This window comes from Rhinolophus sinicus, chromosome 1 (assembly GCF_057876585.1).
Source record: "Rhinolophus sinicus isolate RSI-liver-muscle chromosome 1, RSI-T2T, whole genome shotgun sequence".
Taxonomy (NCBI): domain Eukaryota; kingdom Metazoa; phylum Chordata; class Mammalia; order Chiroptera; family Rhinolophidae; genus Rhinolophus; species Rhinolophus sinicus.
This window is the reverse complement of record NC_142501.1, coordinates 140,783,157-140,799,452: the sequence shown is the minus strand read 5'-3', so window position 1 is coordinate 140,799,452 and position 16,296 is coordinate 140,783,157. Positions and strand designations below refer to the sequence as shown.

At 41.1% G+C, this 16,296-nt stretch overlaps 1 protein-coding gene across 1 annotated transcript; it reads left to right on the top strand.

Moving 5' to 3' along the window:
• The first annotated feature begins 3,475 nt into the window (after window positions 1-3,475).
• On the top strand, window positions 3,476-14,821 carry UCHL1 (ubiquitin C-terminal hydrolase L1). The gene is made up of 9 exons (XM_019751988.2): window positions 3,476-3,523; window positions 3,638-3,649; window positions 4,116-4,244; window positions 7,294-7,444; window positions 9,498-9,583; window positions 9,661-9,708; window positions 10,440-10,506; window positions 11,326-11,384; window positions 14,370-14,821. Exons 1-9 carry the CDS (start codon window positions 3,491-3,493, stop codon window positions 14,454-14,456), a joined length of 672 nt encoding a protein of 223 aa, XP_019607547.2. The 5' UTR covers window positions 3,476-3,490; the 3' UTR covers window positions 14,457-14,821.
• Window positions 14,822-16,296: the final 1,475 nt, after the last annotated feature.

Sequence of the window (16,296 nt, the reverse complement as noted above, 5' to 3'; positions counted from 1 at the left end):
TACTATTTGCTTAGTATATGTTATAGACTTGCCCAAAGATTTAACATCTGTGAAATCACAAACTTGATATCCTAATTATATATTCATACACATACAAGAATATAAGCTTTTATGATGTGCATTAAAACAAATAACTATTACATGTTTGTGATTCACCTAAAATCATCTCACGTATCACTATTGATATGCACACTGTCTACCAATACAAGAGTCCAAAACTACCCTAGGTATTTTAAGGAGAAAAGGATTTAATACAGGGAATTAGGTGCTTACAAAACCACTGGAAGTGCTGGAGGACTAACCTTGGGGATGAGCCTTCAGGATTGATTCCCGTAATACTGTAGAACTGCCCTGCCGAGGATATTCAAATCTGTCTTATTAGTTATCGGAATCATAAGAAGGTAGTTTCTAAAGGGTATATCCTAAATCTTCATTATTACTAGAAAAATAATACTTATGACAAAGAAATCCCGCTGCTGTGAATCAGAAATGATATCTGTATTTATGAAGGACAACTTATTAATTTTGTTTCTCCCACCTATAACAGGTCTGCTCCATGTTTACCCTAAATGTTTAATTGATTTTTTTAAATGTTTTTCCTTCTGATCTTTGTGGATTCATTTTTAAATGGTCAAAATCAAAATGTTGTGACTTTTTTTTCAATTCATATTTTTCATATTCATATTATGTAACCCATTTTATTATCTTATTATAATATATATCATATAAAGTTATATAAACTATTACTTTTATAACCATAGAATCAAGAAAAAAGTGAATATGAAGATCAACTGTACTATGATAATTGACATGCAGAGCTTCACACATATCCCTGTTGAATTTTTAACAGCTCTATTAAGATACGTTCACCCGTTTAAAGTTTTTTGATATATTCATAGCAGTGTACAACCATCACCAAAATCTCTATTAAATTTCATTTTATTTTTAACTCATTTTTCTAAATATCATAATTCTTTCATTTAGATCACTTATTCTCACTTGCATGTGTGCACACTCTCTCTGCTCTAATAAAACTGCATAAGACAGGGTTAAACCCGTGGCCAAGTGGCTGCAGGTTGAGATTACTCTGTTCAGCAACACTTTTACAAGGGCAGAATAATTTAAATGAGCTAAAAACCACTTCAACTATAATATCAGTTGATGCCAACCCAGGCAGCATGAATACAATGAGAATTCTGCCTGTCCATCTAGTTAGTAACCCCAAAAGAAAAGGAGATAACTTGTCCTAAATGCATAACTTGTCCTAAATGCAACCATTTTATTTTTTCTAAGTGTTCACAAATTAGGAGTCCTCGAATTGGGCTAATGACTGATACCAAATCTCCTGGCCTGCAATTTCAGCAATACATTCCCTCCCCACTCCTTTGGGAAAAAAAAAAAAAAAAAAAAAGACCAGGATAATATTTGTTCATGTTCAGCCTCTGGCGTCTCCTTGTAAGCAGGGAATTTGTTTAGTTGGTTTTTTCATTGCTCTAATGTTTCTGGGAACATAGTAGGCACTCTATGTATTTTTTGAGTGAGTGATGAATGCCTTTAACAAAGATTTCTCTCATGACCACTTTTACTATGTATTTTGGTAATAACTGTCACCTGCTAACTTGTACCTGTCCATCAGCCTTTATCTTAAATGTCACTTACCTCCAGAACCCTTCCTGATTCCCTGCACTGCACTAGGTTAGGTGCTCCTGAGCTCTTTCACACCAATCTTATTACTGATAAAAGCACATGATGGAAATTTCCACGTTTATTTACTGTGTTCACCTTTGCATCTCCAATCCTAAACTCAGTGCCCATCACGCAGTAGGTGCTTAATCAGCATTTGTTGAATAAATGAAGTAAATTGGGATAGAATTTGTCTCTGAAGGCAAGAACTCATTCAACATAGCCAGTATTCTTGTACTACCTGTTCACATTTCTTGACTTTTAAGTCGTTGTCTTCTTTTCTTAAAAAAAAAAAAGAACTCTAGTGAGGCATAATTTACATATCATAAATTTCATCCATTAAATTCTTCTTTTTTTTTTTTGTCTCTGGTTTTCTGTGTTAAGGTCATTTTTCTGATGGTTAAAAAGAAAAGAGAAGTGGAATTTAGTGAGACTTTGGGTAGAGACTATATTCCTAGAGCCCAATTTACTAAGATTTATAGTTGTTTTACTTTTCTATTGTGACCATAAGCAAATTAACCTCTCTAAGTCTTGGATTCTGATCTGTAAAACTGCACTAATAAGAGTTTCTTCGTTGGGTACTCTGAGGATTAAATGAGATGACATGCAAAAGATCTGATCCATTGCAGAGGTAATAGCTCCAAAAATGTATATTCCCTCCCTTCTCTCTTGTCATCTGTTAACCTTGGACTCCCTAAACAGGAGGTCTGCTCTTTCACCATTATTATTTTGTTCTGAGCACATTTTAAGAAATACCTGACCTTCTGGCTTCCTTAGTATTTGTGCAAGCCCCACGTCATTCACAGGTTTAGCTTTCCTTGCACTATTCTTACAGATTTTTGTCCCCCTTTTGATTCATCCTTCGTCATGTGCCTTCTCTCTTCATCTTTTGACTATGCTAGTAGGAAAAACAAATCCCACCTGAGATCATTAGAAAACAGTGGTTTCTTTAGTTGCCATTCCCTTTCTTCTTCACTGTATATATATACCTTTTTTTTTAACTCGGACTTTTATTTTTCAAAGCCTCCCATTCTTTTACAAATGCTTTTCCTTTTCTATCTTTTCGTCTCAAAATCATACCTGTCCTTTCCCTGGATCTGTTTCCTCACGTCTCCCACCGCCTGCCTGTTTGTTTTACGCTCACATCCCCCACGTTGCTACCGCTTCCCCATGACCAACCAGTTCTTCCCCGGGAGTCATGTTACATCAGTATTACTAATGCACAATCCGATATTATATTCCAGACTATGTTTTATTCTAGGCAGTCAATTAAAAACGAACCTCGCTGCTGGTTTTATTTAACATGGAGGACGATTTCTCTAAGGTCAAATGCAAACTGCTGCGAGATTTGGGAGACATGTATTCATATTTATGTTAAACGTATACCTGTTGAATTTGGGCTTTTTCTCAACGCTGCAGAAACGCTGAGCTTTCGGGTAATTGGGGTACTAAAAAGGAAGGATTCCCAAAAACTTCGCAAAAAATTAGACTCCATCAAAACGACTTATCTATACACTCAAAGAATACCGACCAACAAAACCCATCTCCACAACCAACAGTTCATCTCACCAGCAAGCGAGATTGCAAGGTTTGGGGACCTGGCCGTACCACTGTGCGCTGCGCATAGGGGGGGTTCTTGCCAATTTGGCTGAGACTGACCGTTTCCCCCTCATTGGTTTTGCCCCGATTCCCCCTGCGCAGGCACCTACAGTGCGTCAGGCCGGCGCTTTATAGAGGCAGCCTGGGCGGCGCCGCTGGCTGTTTTTCCTCTTCTCTGGGCTTGTGGCTCTTTCCTTGTTCTGCGAAGATGCAACTCAAACCCATGGAGATTAATCCCGAGGTGAGCATCAGGTGCACCTTGGTCCGGGGAGTGCAGGAGTGAGGGTCAGCCCTCGCCAGGTAGCCTTATCACTGACTGGTTTAATTTTTGTATTTTCTTTGCATTGCCTTTCAGATGCTGAACAAAGTGAGTGATGTTACTTCTGTTCGCCTCCACCTGGAGCGCCGAGGCAGAGGCGCCCACGGGCTCCGGCTGCTTCACAGGGACGTAGCTGCGCCCTGCGCGCTCCAGAGGCGAAGGGCTGGGGCGCGGTCGGGACGCCCTCCCTCTGCCCCTGCATCGGGGGTGGGAGTGAGGGGGTGACTCTGCGAAACCAGGCAGGGGTGGGGTTACAGGAGGAGGAGGATGCGAGCGCTGGGCCGAGGTCCCGAGGGAATGGCGCGCGCGGGCCGCACGGATTTTTGTGCCCGGGCTTCGCGGGAGCCACGTGTGGGCCGCGCTTTGTGCTGTATCATCGCGCCGGCAGGGAGGGGGGCGGGGACTCCAGGCACGCTTTGGGGGCACAGAGGGTGCGGAGACGGCCTCGCCTTTCGGCTGGTGTCCATCACTCGCCTGTCTCCACGCCCCTGGCCTCCTTGTTTCCTCTCCGCAGGTGCTGGCCCGACTGGGGGTCGCCGGCCAGTGGCGCTTCGTGGACGTGCTGGGGCTGGAGGAGGAGGCTTTGAGCTCAGTGCCTTCTCCTGCTTGCGCGCTGCTGCTGCTGTTTCCCCTCACCGCCCAGGTAAGCTGTGGGGCCCGGGATTCGCGGGCTTCGGACGGTGCGCACAGCTCCCTAACCGGAGTGGCGTTAAGGACCCTGTAGACTCCCGTCGCCCCTCCCCATCTGCCCTGGGCGCCCAGACCTGGTCAGATTGCCCCTCCCTGTGGGGGAAGGGAGGGAGGAGCCCGCACTTTCGTGGTACCTACTCATTGGAGCTCTTGTAATAGAGTTTATTGCCTCTTCGCTCATCCATCCAACATTGCATTAAATTTGGAAGAGAAGCAGCATCTCAGTTTCATCATCCCAGTTATCCAGGGAAATAATCCTACTCATGAGTTTGCGTGAACCTAGGCTTTTCTGAGCCTTTCACTCCAAGGCATGGCTCGTTGTTTCCCTGTAAGGGCTGTCACCTGTTGTTGTATTGTTTGCTTCTCAGACTCCCATCTAGCTATTAAATGGAGGGGGACAGGCTTACCTAAACCACCTCCGCTGCCTGGGTCTCCTGTGAACTCCGGGTTCTTCCCACTCCCTGCAGTGTGCACACTTGGATTTTAGCCTCTTCAATGTGCTTTTTAAAAAAGGTTAATAATTTGTGTATGGTGCCTGTGTAGGAACGTCTTTTCACCTCTCTTATCCTCTTCTTTGGCCTTGTAGCTAAATGAAATAGGTGGGTATTGGAGTAATCTTGGAAGCATCGTTTCATTTCCCTTTATATGGTCTTCGTCCTATAAGTGTGCATGGATATATATACAGGGGTGCCACAAAAATGTACATGAGTGGACACTTTGGTCAGTGTTGCCCAAGCAGTAGTTCACCGTAACCAGAAGTGTCTGGACGCTGATGGCAACCACTTTGAGCACCTCCTGTAATTGCAGGAGTCAAACGTGACTTGTATTCATTTTTTATTATCAGTATATATTGAGTATTACAATTTTAATAGAGTTTTCCTTTCTTAAAATGTGTATGTATTTTTTTGGCACGCTATGTATATACCTCAAAGACTGAGCATCAGATATAAAAAGGTAGCTGGAATAATTGTTGTCATGGGCTGTATGGAATTCCACTAATTAGCAAGGTATTGTCTATCTCCTGATTTGCAAGGTACTGTCTATCTCCACTTGACCCCTGATTTGGGAGTGGTTGAAATGTCCTTTAGCAAAACTTGAGGCATTCACATTTCGGGCATCATTCCAAGCAGTGAGCTTAACTGAAGCACCATCCTAAGGCTACATGTTCTAGAAGCATCCTCAACATAAATTAAGCCCTGTGGGCAGTTCCAGGCATTCCTCCTGTAAATGGGCCAAATATCTGTGGGTTAAAAACCCTTATTAAAGCTATTAAGATAATCCCACTGACGTGTTTCTTATTGCCAAAACCTTTACTTAGGTAAAAACGGAGCTGCCAGATAATTGCAAGTCAAATTAGCTTCCCTGTTGACCAGATCAAATGCAATTTCTCTCTGGTTTGAGCCCTTCACAGAGCTTTCTTATTAGAGCAACCATGATGACTCGGAGGTTTTGAGCAGCTCTCAGAGGCAAGGCCTCTGGGAGGCAGTGCTGCAGCGTGTTTGTCTTTCAGAAGCCCACTGCTCTCCTTTTGCTGGATCAAGTGGGTCTTATTAGAGAACATTGTGGTTTGAATGTTTTATGTTTGTAAGAGCTGGATACTTAGTCCTTTAACTCCAGTTCAGTCTTACCAGATTTATTGAGCACCTGTTCTGCGACACACGGAAGCAAATTTAAAGAGAAGTTGAGGTTTTTTGGGTTGACTTCCAAACTAATGTTAATTTACAGAGCATCTGATTTTGTCCAAGAATACTATGAACTACTAAATGGACCACTTCGAAAACATTAATTTGAAGTGATAATGAAATACTTACAGAAGTGTCTCCATGCAAGTGCTCAAACAACCCTAAAGGACAGTGTTATCCCATTAAAAAAAAAAAAAATTAACCTAGGAAAGTAAAAAGCCTTAATAGTCAATAAGTAACTCAATTCAAGGATATGGTAGATACATGATGCTAAAACTCTACTAGTTGGAGTTTAAATTGATCTGGTGGGACAACAGATCATATTCCTCTAATGGTGCCATAGACCGGGCTTAGGCTTCAATCGCATGTAATGAAGGCTACTAGAACTGGAAATATACTTCTGGTGTTCTGTCTAAATTATACTGGTTATGGGAAATGAGTGTTTCTATCGCATTAGCACCCTGCTTTTAACTGAGAAGTCACATCTGTAAGGTCTTTAAAACTTGTTAGTGAAAAGTTGAGACAAGCCCACTAAGTTACTGTACAAAGAGCTAATGGATACTTTGAGGAAAACTACCTCTAGTCATTTGTTTACTGGTCTGTACCACCCCACACCCACCCCCCTGTAATCCTCAAACTGCATAGTTGGTGGGGACGAAGAAGTGTCATAGAGGAGGAGGAGCTTTTGTGGAATCACAGCCAGCACCCTAGACTTAAAATTGTCTTTCCTTCCTAAAAAAGAGAGGGAATAATTTTTTTAAATTGCTCCTTTCAACAGTTAAGGCTTGTTTTGTTTTTGAAGAGAAGTATACTTGGATAGAATTGATAGAACTTTAAAGAATGGTGGGATATAAACTCACTGATGTTCTTGTGGGGTGTTAAATTGAACAAAGCTTGATTGGGATGCCCATGTGAAATAGTCATTGTTGGTGTTAAAGGAAGAAAACTATGTGGCTCTTTACGTTTCTATTTAAGATCCTTACCTTATATAATGAACTTGTCTGTTTTTCTGATTTCCTGACACCATCCATTTGTAGCTAAAAGGTTGCAGTGGTGTCTAGACAAAGCCTTGGGCAATATCCAAGGCTGTTACTGCACTGCAGCATCAGGGTGGAGTCTCAGAGGCTCTCAGAACCCCACGGGCTGGCGTGGGTGTGGGAGGCAGACAGGCCATTCTCTGGGCATTGGCCAGCATCTAGCACCAAGGCTTCTGGTCACACATCCTACTTGTGTTTCCATTTAGGTGGTAGAACTTGCTGTGCTACCATCTGTTCTTCGCATTCTCATTTTGAGACGTTAATATGTTTCTTACATTCTTAGCACGAGAACTTCAGGAAAAAACAGATTGAAGAACTAAAAGGACAAGAAGTCAGCCCTAAAGTGTACTTCATGAAGCAGACCATTGGGAACTCCTGTGGTACCATTGGACTTATACACGCAGTAGCCAATAATCAAGACAAACTGGAATTTGGTACGTGTGAGTTTTGAGGCCGGTCATCCTCTAGTTGACCTCTGGTATAGCCGTACCTCTTCATTCCAAAGCCCCAAGGGTCTATTCAGCAAAGTCATTACTTTCAAAACTTTTGAAACCTACTTAGCCAGATATAATCAGTGGGTGTGTTCTTGTTTCTCTGTTTTGAGAGAAGGGAGCTCATTTTCTAAGAAGCATGGGCTGGCTTCTTCCACCTGGAGAGGAAGCGTGAGTGATAGGCAGTTGTGCTCTTCCCTTTGCAGGCAGCTTAGATGGGCCTGAGGTGAAGGATAAAAGGCTTCACTTGAGGGCTGATTATTATTCTGATTCTCATGTTCCTGTTCAATTCTCAACAATTCTGAAGAATTAGGGATCAACAGTTAGGACCTGTCTTTAACGGTTCTGTGTCTCCTAAGCAACAAGAGGACCAAAACAGCTTAGAGCAGCTGGGCACAGCTAGTGTGAAGGTTTTGCAGGGAAGTTTAGCAGCAGGTTGAAACCTTGGAAGAACTAACTGAACAACGTCAGGTCAGGGGCTTTCGCCCACCTTCAGTGGGGGCTGTGGAGAATGCAGAAGAAATGAGTGCGTCTCAGCCCTTAAGTTTATCAGAGGCACAACTAACAGCACTAAAATATGTCAAAATACATGGCTGTTATGTCTGATTTAGGCCTGGGGTCAGCAAACTTGCTTGAAAGACCAGAGAGTAAATAGTTAAGGCTTGAGGACCATATGGTCACTGCCCTAAAATCTCGATTTGAGAACTGTTATTAGATGAGAATATTAGTGCAAAAGCAGCCATAGACAAGATGGAAACCAACAGATGTGGCTGTGTTTGAATAAAACTTTTTTTACCAAAATAGATGGCAGTAATCTGATTTAGACAATGGGTGGGGTGGCCAAGGATTGAATAATTTCAACTAATGGTCCACACTGTTGCTTGTAGCAGGTCACATAATTTTTTTTTATTTTTTTTTAACAAGGGAAGTGTGGCCAAGACACTATCTACTACTGGTATACTTTTGAAATTAAAAAAAAAAAAAGGCCTGGCCATAAATACCCAGATCTTCTAGAAGTTTCTTTTTCAAGTATTAACTTGACTGAGCCATGTTAAAAAGTTGTATGTAGCTTGGTCCTTTCTATTTCTTCTGCAGTAAATCTCACTTCGTTTCGAGTACTATATTCTTGAGGTCAGCAGAGAGATGGTGATTCTTTTGTAACCTTGGTCGTGATGGTGCCAAAGGCTTAGTTTGAATCATAGCCCTCCTCATCAAGTTCAGAGGATTCCTATCACTTCCAGATTTTGATGGTCCCAATTTAACATATTTACCTTTTTTTAACTTTGGAGCTGAAAGTTCAAATTGAAGTCTTTTGAACTATAAGTTGCTCTTGCTCTCGCTGTGTAGTCAGTGTCTCCTAGACTTAGCCACACTGACTGAGCAACAGCAAAACACTTACCCCAGCTCTCAGCCAGTCAGTTGTTTCTAGGCCAGCCTATTTGGCTCTTCACATTTCTATTTAAGAGTCTTAGGTGAATGTCTGTCTGGATAACTGTATTGCTAAGCTTGCATTTTCTCCCCTGACGTGAAAATTTTGGATTGACAGCTGTTATTAGATTAGAATGTTATTGTTGCATATGTGTGCAAAACACATGAACCGTGTGTTGCCAAATTCTGTAGATACAGCAATAGACAAGACAGTCCTGTCTTTATGACCCTGAAATTTCTCACAAATATGTGTTACAAATGGATAAGTGCTATGACAAAGTGATGACAAGAGATTTGAGAGATGACTCTGAGGTAGAGGTCAAAGGGGCTGGGGAGCAGCCAGGAGAGAAGGCTTGGCACCTGGGAGGGATGCAGAGTTCTCTGGTTTGAATGCGCAGAGTGGAGAGTGGTGGGAACAAAGCTGGGGAAGAAGGGACAATTCATCCCGTCCTTGGAGGCCGTAGTAAAGATTCAGGTCCCTCAACACAACTGACCAGCTGTGCACCAGCTTCAATCAGCAATAATGTGCATCCATTTGCATTATTTTATCTTTTTTTTTTTTTTAAAGAGGATGGGTCAGTCCTGAGACAGTTTCTTTCTGAAACGGAGAAGTTGTCCCCTGAAGACAGAGCAAAATGCTTTGAAAAGAATGAGGTAGGAAGAGAACTTCCAGAGCATCGCTTTTCAGTAACTCGGGGAAGTTTTTGTGCTAAGGATTCTCTTTTCCACAGGCCATTCAGGCAGCCCATGACGCCGTGGCTCAGGAAGGCCAGTGTCGGGTAAGTGCAAATATAAATCAGAGCCAGGCTGTCAGATGCCACCTGTGTTTTCCCTAAAATATGTGCAGGAACCCACGTATGGAACACAGCAAATGTAGTTTTCCACCCACGGCCAATTAACACTGGGAAACTACTGGCATAATGCTTTGACCAGACCGTTTTATAAAAATGGCTCTCAGAAATCTCACTGGCAGTTGACAGAGTCTTGAGTAAATTCAAACTAATAGTATTTTATTTAGATCCAGATGAGTAAGAGGGTAACACGGCTTCTAGTAATTGAGCATTTTAGATATTCTTCTTACAGACTGTTGGGGAGGTGTAGCAACAGTAAGATACCAACAAGGACTGACAATTTCCAGAATGCTTATATGTACCATTCATCTGAACAGAGCCTTCTCGTCAACTGTTAAATGAGATTTAAGGCAGTGGTAGTGCCTCTATAATGATGGTTGGCTCTGCCACTTTCTAGTCTTTAGGTGGGATCCTTACCCTTCCTAAACCTTAATTTCCTCCTCGGTAAAAAGCAAGTCAAAGAGTTCTGACAGTCTACCTTAATGGGCTTAGTTAGATTAGGGCCTAGTAGCTAGGAAATACATAAATATTAGCTATAATAATTTAAAAGATATACAAGTCGGTGTAATCATACTTATTACATATTACATTTACTTTTAACAAATTAAGTTCTGCTTATTAAATACTCATTTCCAAAAACATTTCTTGGCTCTCTTCAGGTAGATGACAAAGTGAACTTTCATTTTATTCTGTTTAACAACGTGGATGGCCACCTCTATGAACTTGGTATGTTATATTCCATTTTTGGAATCTAATATAGTTTCATGCATTCTTGCCTACATAGTTCCTCTTACAGTACTGGCGTGCAACTTTACATCACTTAGTATATCATTGTTTAGGAAGCTGGAACAAGCAGGGATTCTCATGCTGGTACTTAACCCTTTATCTTACCCATGGCCTCCTCCCCATGCAGCAGACCTGCGAATGAATGACTTGAGTCACAAACCAATAAAGAGACGAGATCAACCCCAGTTCAGGGCATGTGTATTCAGTTTTTCTCTTCCCATCTCCCACTATAGCACTGTCCATATAGGCTCTCTAATATCCTCCTTTTCAGATGAGGAATACTTTTGGGCAAAGATAAATGCCTAAGTATGACCTTGTTTATGTAAAAAGGATTTGGACATGTTGGAGTAATTTCTATTAACTGGTATATGGCAACAAAAAGTACTATCCACCTTGTCAGAGTTATACTCCTTGTATTAATGGAGAAAGACTTGCATCTGGGTTGTCTCAAGTCAGGACGCTGCCTATGGGCAAACAAAAGTAAAGGAGACTCAAGGCTAATCTCAGGAGATGGGGCACAAGCCCTTCAGCAACTAGGTTGTGCTTCTGTGATCTTGTTACTTGAGGATGAGAATTGCCTGGAATGGATATCTAGGAACACTTGCATCTCATTTCCAGTCTGTTCCTTCATCACGAGGCTTGCCTTTATGGGAGTGGCAGTGGTATTTGAAAGAACCTAAAATTTCCCTTTAAGCTAGACAAGCACAGTAGCCAGAAAACGTGCAGAGAAAATTGACATGCCTGGCTTCTCTGTTGTAGATGGACGAATGCCTTTCCCGGTGAACCATGGCACCAGCTCAGAGGACTTGCTGCTGCAGGTAAGCTTGGGAATCCATCTCCAGCAGGGCCCACATTTCTTTAGCCAAGTTGTCTGTTCTAAATGGCTGACATGTTTTTCAGTACAGCCAGCACCAATCTTGTGGGTTAATCGCATTCTTTGGGGCTTAACAAGCATCTTAGTAATTCTATCTACCTTATTTTATAACAAAAAAAAAAAGCTCCTTTAGAGCAGCTGAGACTAATCTGTACCCTGTGCTGTCTTTAGTCCACAGTTAGAACTCGCCTGAAAGCCATTGCATTGCTTCTTTGTGGGATTAAGGTGACCATTTTCCTCTTGTCAGATTACATCGTAGCTAATGACTCATGAAACGGCAACCTGAGCCTTTCCTCGGCAACCTGAGCCTTTCCTCGTCCCTCCCAGACTGCTGAATTTGGGTCAGTTTTGTAGATAGTGTATTATGGATTCTGATTAGGTAGTTAACTTCAGGAGCATTTTCTTCCCACATGGCCCACTGTCATAGGATGAGAAACAGATTCAAACCATGCCTGATAAGAACTTTAAGATCCAGGGTCACTGTGGAACCATCCTGGTACAAGTGACTACAGAAACCTCTGAATTCTGGACCAGGCCTCTTCACCCTAAAAATGAGTCTCTACTGTTGAATCAGTTTGCTGTTACAAAGGAAAATTGCTTGTGATGAAATAAAAAAATGCTGTTAAGGTATAACGACTTCATTTGTAGTACTAGCAGCTAATCTTTTTTCAGCACCTGCTGTGTACAGTATGGGGGTCGGCAAACTTTTCTGGCTAAGAACCAGATAGAAGATGCTTTAGGCTTCCTGTGGCATGTGGCTCTGTTGCATGTATTTCAGTTCTGCTGTCTCAGCTACAAAACATCCCACAGACAATGGATAAATGAATGTGTGTGGCTGTTCTCCTGAAACTTCAGTCACAAAGATAGGCAGCCTCCTGGGTTTGGTCCACACGTTGCAGTTTGCTGACCCCTGTGCTGGGTGCTCTTCTGAGGGACTTACAACTTTTATAGAATCCTTCTAAGGATACGGTGAGGCAGGTATTATTATTATTCACATTTTACAGATGAGGAAACTGAGGTGCAGAGGTTAAGTGATGCCAGTGGTCAACGGCAGAACCATGGCTGAAATCTAGACTGTCTCTAGAGTCTGTGCTTTTACTCACTGTAAAATACTGCTTTTCTATCTAACCTGTCATTGGACCATCATATACCTGATGACCACACTGTGCTAGTTATGCCATTCTAGAAGGGAGGGTCACTTTGTCCAGTTCGCTGTCATACACACCTGAGATTAGTTGGAGCTAATTCTTGGATGCACAAAGAGTATATGAGATTAGTAATACAGAATGAGAACTGGACCTAGAGAAACAGGATGGGGGAAAATTTGTATGAGAGAGTCAGAATTTACTTGTGGGAGAGAGTAAGAACAGAGGCAAAATTTCTGGTCATGACACATTTGGGGACAGACTCTAGTCCTTTTAATGAAGCTCTAAGGTACATACTAACTCCTATCTAATACTAATACCATAAAATGTGCCCCATATAGGATACCTAAAACTTACCATGAGTAGAATTTATGAGGTGTGGGAAAGGTAAACTCTTTTGTTCAAAAAAATAAAAACCACTCAAATTAGAATCTCCTTTAAAATTAAATGAATATAAACCAGCATCATAAATAGTGAAAATTCATAAGTAAGGCTGGTTCTGTATGGTTAAAGATGTTTTAGGTTGTCTAAACTAGACACGAAATTAACTATTGCTAAGCCAGTGAGAAAATACAGAAACAACCCAGATATCCTAAACTTGAATGAATTTGTTGAATCATTGTGCAGGAAATGGCTGCACATTTGTGCCTCTCTTTAGAGGCACACACTTAATATTAAAAAGCGCTGGGTCCTATAGGAAAGTCGAGTAGGGGAAGGAAGGTCTGGAATATCAATATATTAAAAAATTCTAATAGAGAATAAAATGTAGGTATCAATCTAGACCCCGTTAGTTTTTATATGTGGTTCCAAAGCAGGACCGAAACACCGGCGTGGTGGTTGGCTTTTTAAGGCATCCCATTGAGTTGGTGATTTCTAGACTTTGGTTGCTAATGTTGCATGACAGTTCTGTGTCACAGTATTACTAGTCCTTTTAAAGGGCTTAAAATTAATGTGGTTTGTGGAGCTGTCTTTCCACTGGACTTTACAGATTGAACAGAGTGATTGATATTTTTGATCCCAAGGCATTTAAAACCTAGACTTGGGTACATAACTAATATAGACATACCTCGGAAATATTGAGGGTTTGATTCCAGACCTCTGTGATAAAGTGAGTATCGCAGTCAAGTAAGTTGTCATCGTTTTGCTGGTGGAGAGTCTTGCCTTCAATTTGTCAGAAATGCAAAATCTGTGATGAATAATAAAGCAAAATACAATAAAGAAATATAACTGTTGGGATTAATTTTCTTGTTACCAATCTTTGTAATCTAGGTCTTAGAATTAATTAACACGTCACTCCAAAAATATCTAAGAAACCATCACATGTCTGTACCTGGAATACCAGGTAGTTAAACATTTAAGGTTGTTGTGTAAAATTTACTTGGAAGAAATTTGTCTCTACTGTGGGAATTTCTGAGTTAGGAGAACTTTTCCCTTATGGAAGAGAGATCAATTTCTATCTTGTTTCCATTTGAGGAAAAGAGCCCTAATAGTGTAGTTTTGTTGTCAAAACCAGGCACAAGGTGGGAGAAGCACAGGACATTCGGTGGAAGTAATAAAGGAGTCAAAGCTTTTGAAGTCAAATCTGTAATGCGGGTCCCTGCCCTTCCCATCACATGATTTTTTTTTCCTCTCTCGCCTTAAGCCCTGGCTTTCAAGTTTAGTGGGAAGTTTACAGTTGATCCGGGTGAACTTTGAGCATTAAGAGGCCTGACTGGTCCTTTCCTGTTGAAACTTTCATTCTGCGCCTTTGCTGTTTGGAAATTAATGACATCCCTTCTTTTCAGGATGCCGCCAAGGTCTGCAGAGAATTCACCGAGCGCGAGCAAGGGGAAGTGCGCTTCTCTGCCGTGGCCCTCTGCAAGGCTGCCTAATGCGCAATGGGAAGGCACTACGCTTTTTCCCTCTCTGCCCTTCACCGTGAAAATAGATCCCTACCAGTGCAGTCTTAAAATGCTTCAGTACTTGTAGAACACAGCTGTTCTCCTTTGGTTCGGCAGATAGGCTCTTACCCTCTACCACACCCAAGTGCTAGCAGATAGCAGAGCTCAGCTGTCGATTGAGCCAAGTTTGGTGTATGCTTCAGGTGGCGAAGCATTTCCCCTGTTGTATGTCTTGTATTTCAATATCTAATGCTTTAAATGGCTACTTTGGTTTGTGTCTATAAGTTAAGGCCTTGGATGTGGTTTAAATTGTCTGTCCTTAAAACAAATAAAACTTTTCTGCTGATAAGAGAGAAGCCTAAACTGGTTTTTATTTTCTGTTTTGCCTTCCCTCTAATATATCTCTAATTTTTTTGATAGTAATATATGTATACGTCTTCCATGTGAGTGACTCATATAGCACAGATAAGAAAATTACCATAAAGATATTACTAGTTTAGTGTCTCTAGACTTTTTAAAAATACATTTATATTACTACCGTGTTTCCCCAAAAATAAGACCTAACTGGGAAATAAGCCGTAGCATGATTTTTCAGGATGACATCCCCTGAACATAAGCCCTAATGCATCTTTTAGAGCAAAAGTTAATATAAGACCCGGTCTTATTTTCGGGGAAACACTGTATGTGTACCTGTAGACTTAAAAAATGTTTAAATATTTTGTAGAACAATTTTAGATTTACAGAAAAATTAAGACGATATTAGAGTTCCCATATACCATCATCTACTTCCCCTTTTGTTATATTACGGTGATGCATTCGTTATAATGAATGAAAAAATACTGATGTATTACTATTGATTAAAGTCCATAGCTTATTCAGATATCTTTAGTCTTAACCTCATGTCCTTTTTCTTTTCCAGGATACCACATTACGTTTTGTTACGTCTCATTAGGTTCCTCTTGGCTATGATAGTTCTGCAGACTTGGCCACGTTTTTGATTACCTTGACTGTTTTGAAGAGTACTGGTCAAGAATTGTGTAGGATGCTCCTATTGGGATTTGTCTCATGCTTTTCTCATAGTTAGATGAGGGCTAGGAGTTTCGGGGGAGGAAGACCACAGAGGTACAGTGCCATTTATATCACATATAAATGGTACGTACTATCAACATGATTTATCACTGTTGATGTTAACCTTGATCAATTGGCTGAGGTGACTTTTGCCAAGTTTCTCCACTAGAAAGTTTCTTTTCCCACCCCACCTCCTTCAATGCTGCACTTCTAGGTTTTCTCTATGCACAGCCCACACTTTAGGAGTAGGGAGTTGAATTATGCTCTGTTTCCTTGTGGTTTAAGGATCTATAAATAACTTGCAGTTCTTTTGCAAGGGAGTTGTCTCATCTATTCAATCATGTCAGTATGAACTCACAGATATTTCTTTTATATTTTGTGTTATAACCCAGTACATTTTGTTGAAAGCATTCCAGTTTTGACTATTGAGAGCTATTTCTGTTGGCTCCTGTGTCCATTTGACATACCCAAACCAGGGTAAGGTTTTTGTTTGTTTTAGCAATTTCTTGCTTTCTAGAAGTTAGGTGTTTTATTTAAACAAATGTGTTTGCCACTTCTTGTTAAGCATTACTATTTATAGATAGGGATACACAAATATGTAATGCATAGGCTTTCATTAAAGATTAAATGACATTTGTTCTCAACAATTGATCCTTCAGGATGCCAGTTCCTTTCTAGTTAACAGGAATTAAGGGCAGTAGGGAAGAAATGCCATGCTTCCTGTTCTTACTGTGATCTTCACGGAAGAGCTTGATTCTGTCTG

Bases quoted from the DNA above. Each gene is read 5' to 3' on its own strand.
- UCHL1 (XM_019751988.2), top strand. From the start codon at position 3,491: ATGCAACTCAAACCCATGGAGATTAATCCCGAG. The intron at 7,445-9,497 runs GTACGTGTGAGT...TTTTTTTTAAAG, and splicing joins TCAAGACAAACTGGAATTTG to AGGATGGGTCAGTCCTGAGA. The intron at 9,584-9,660 runs GTAGGAAGAGAA...TCTTTTCCACAG, and splicing joins AATGCTTTGAAAAGAATGAG to GCCATTCAGGCAGCCCATGA.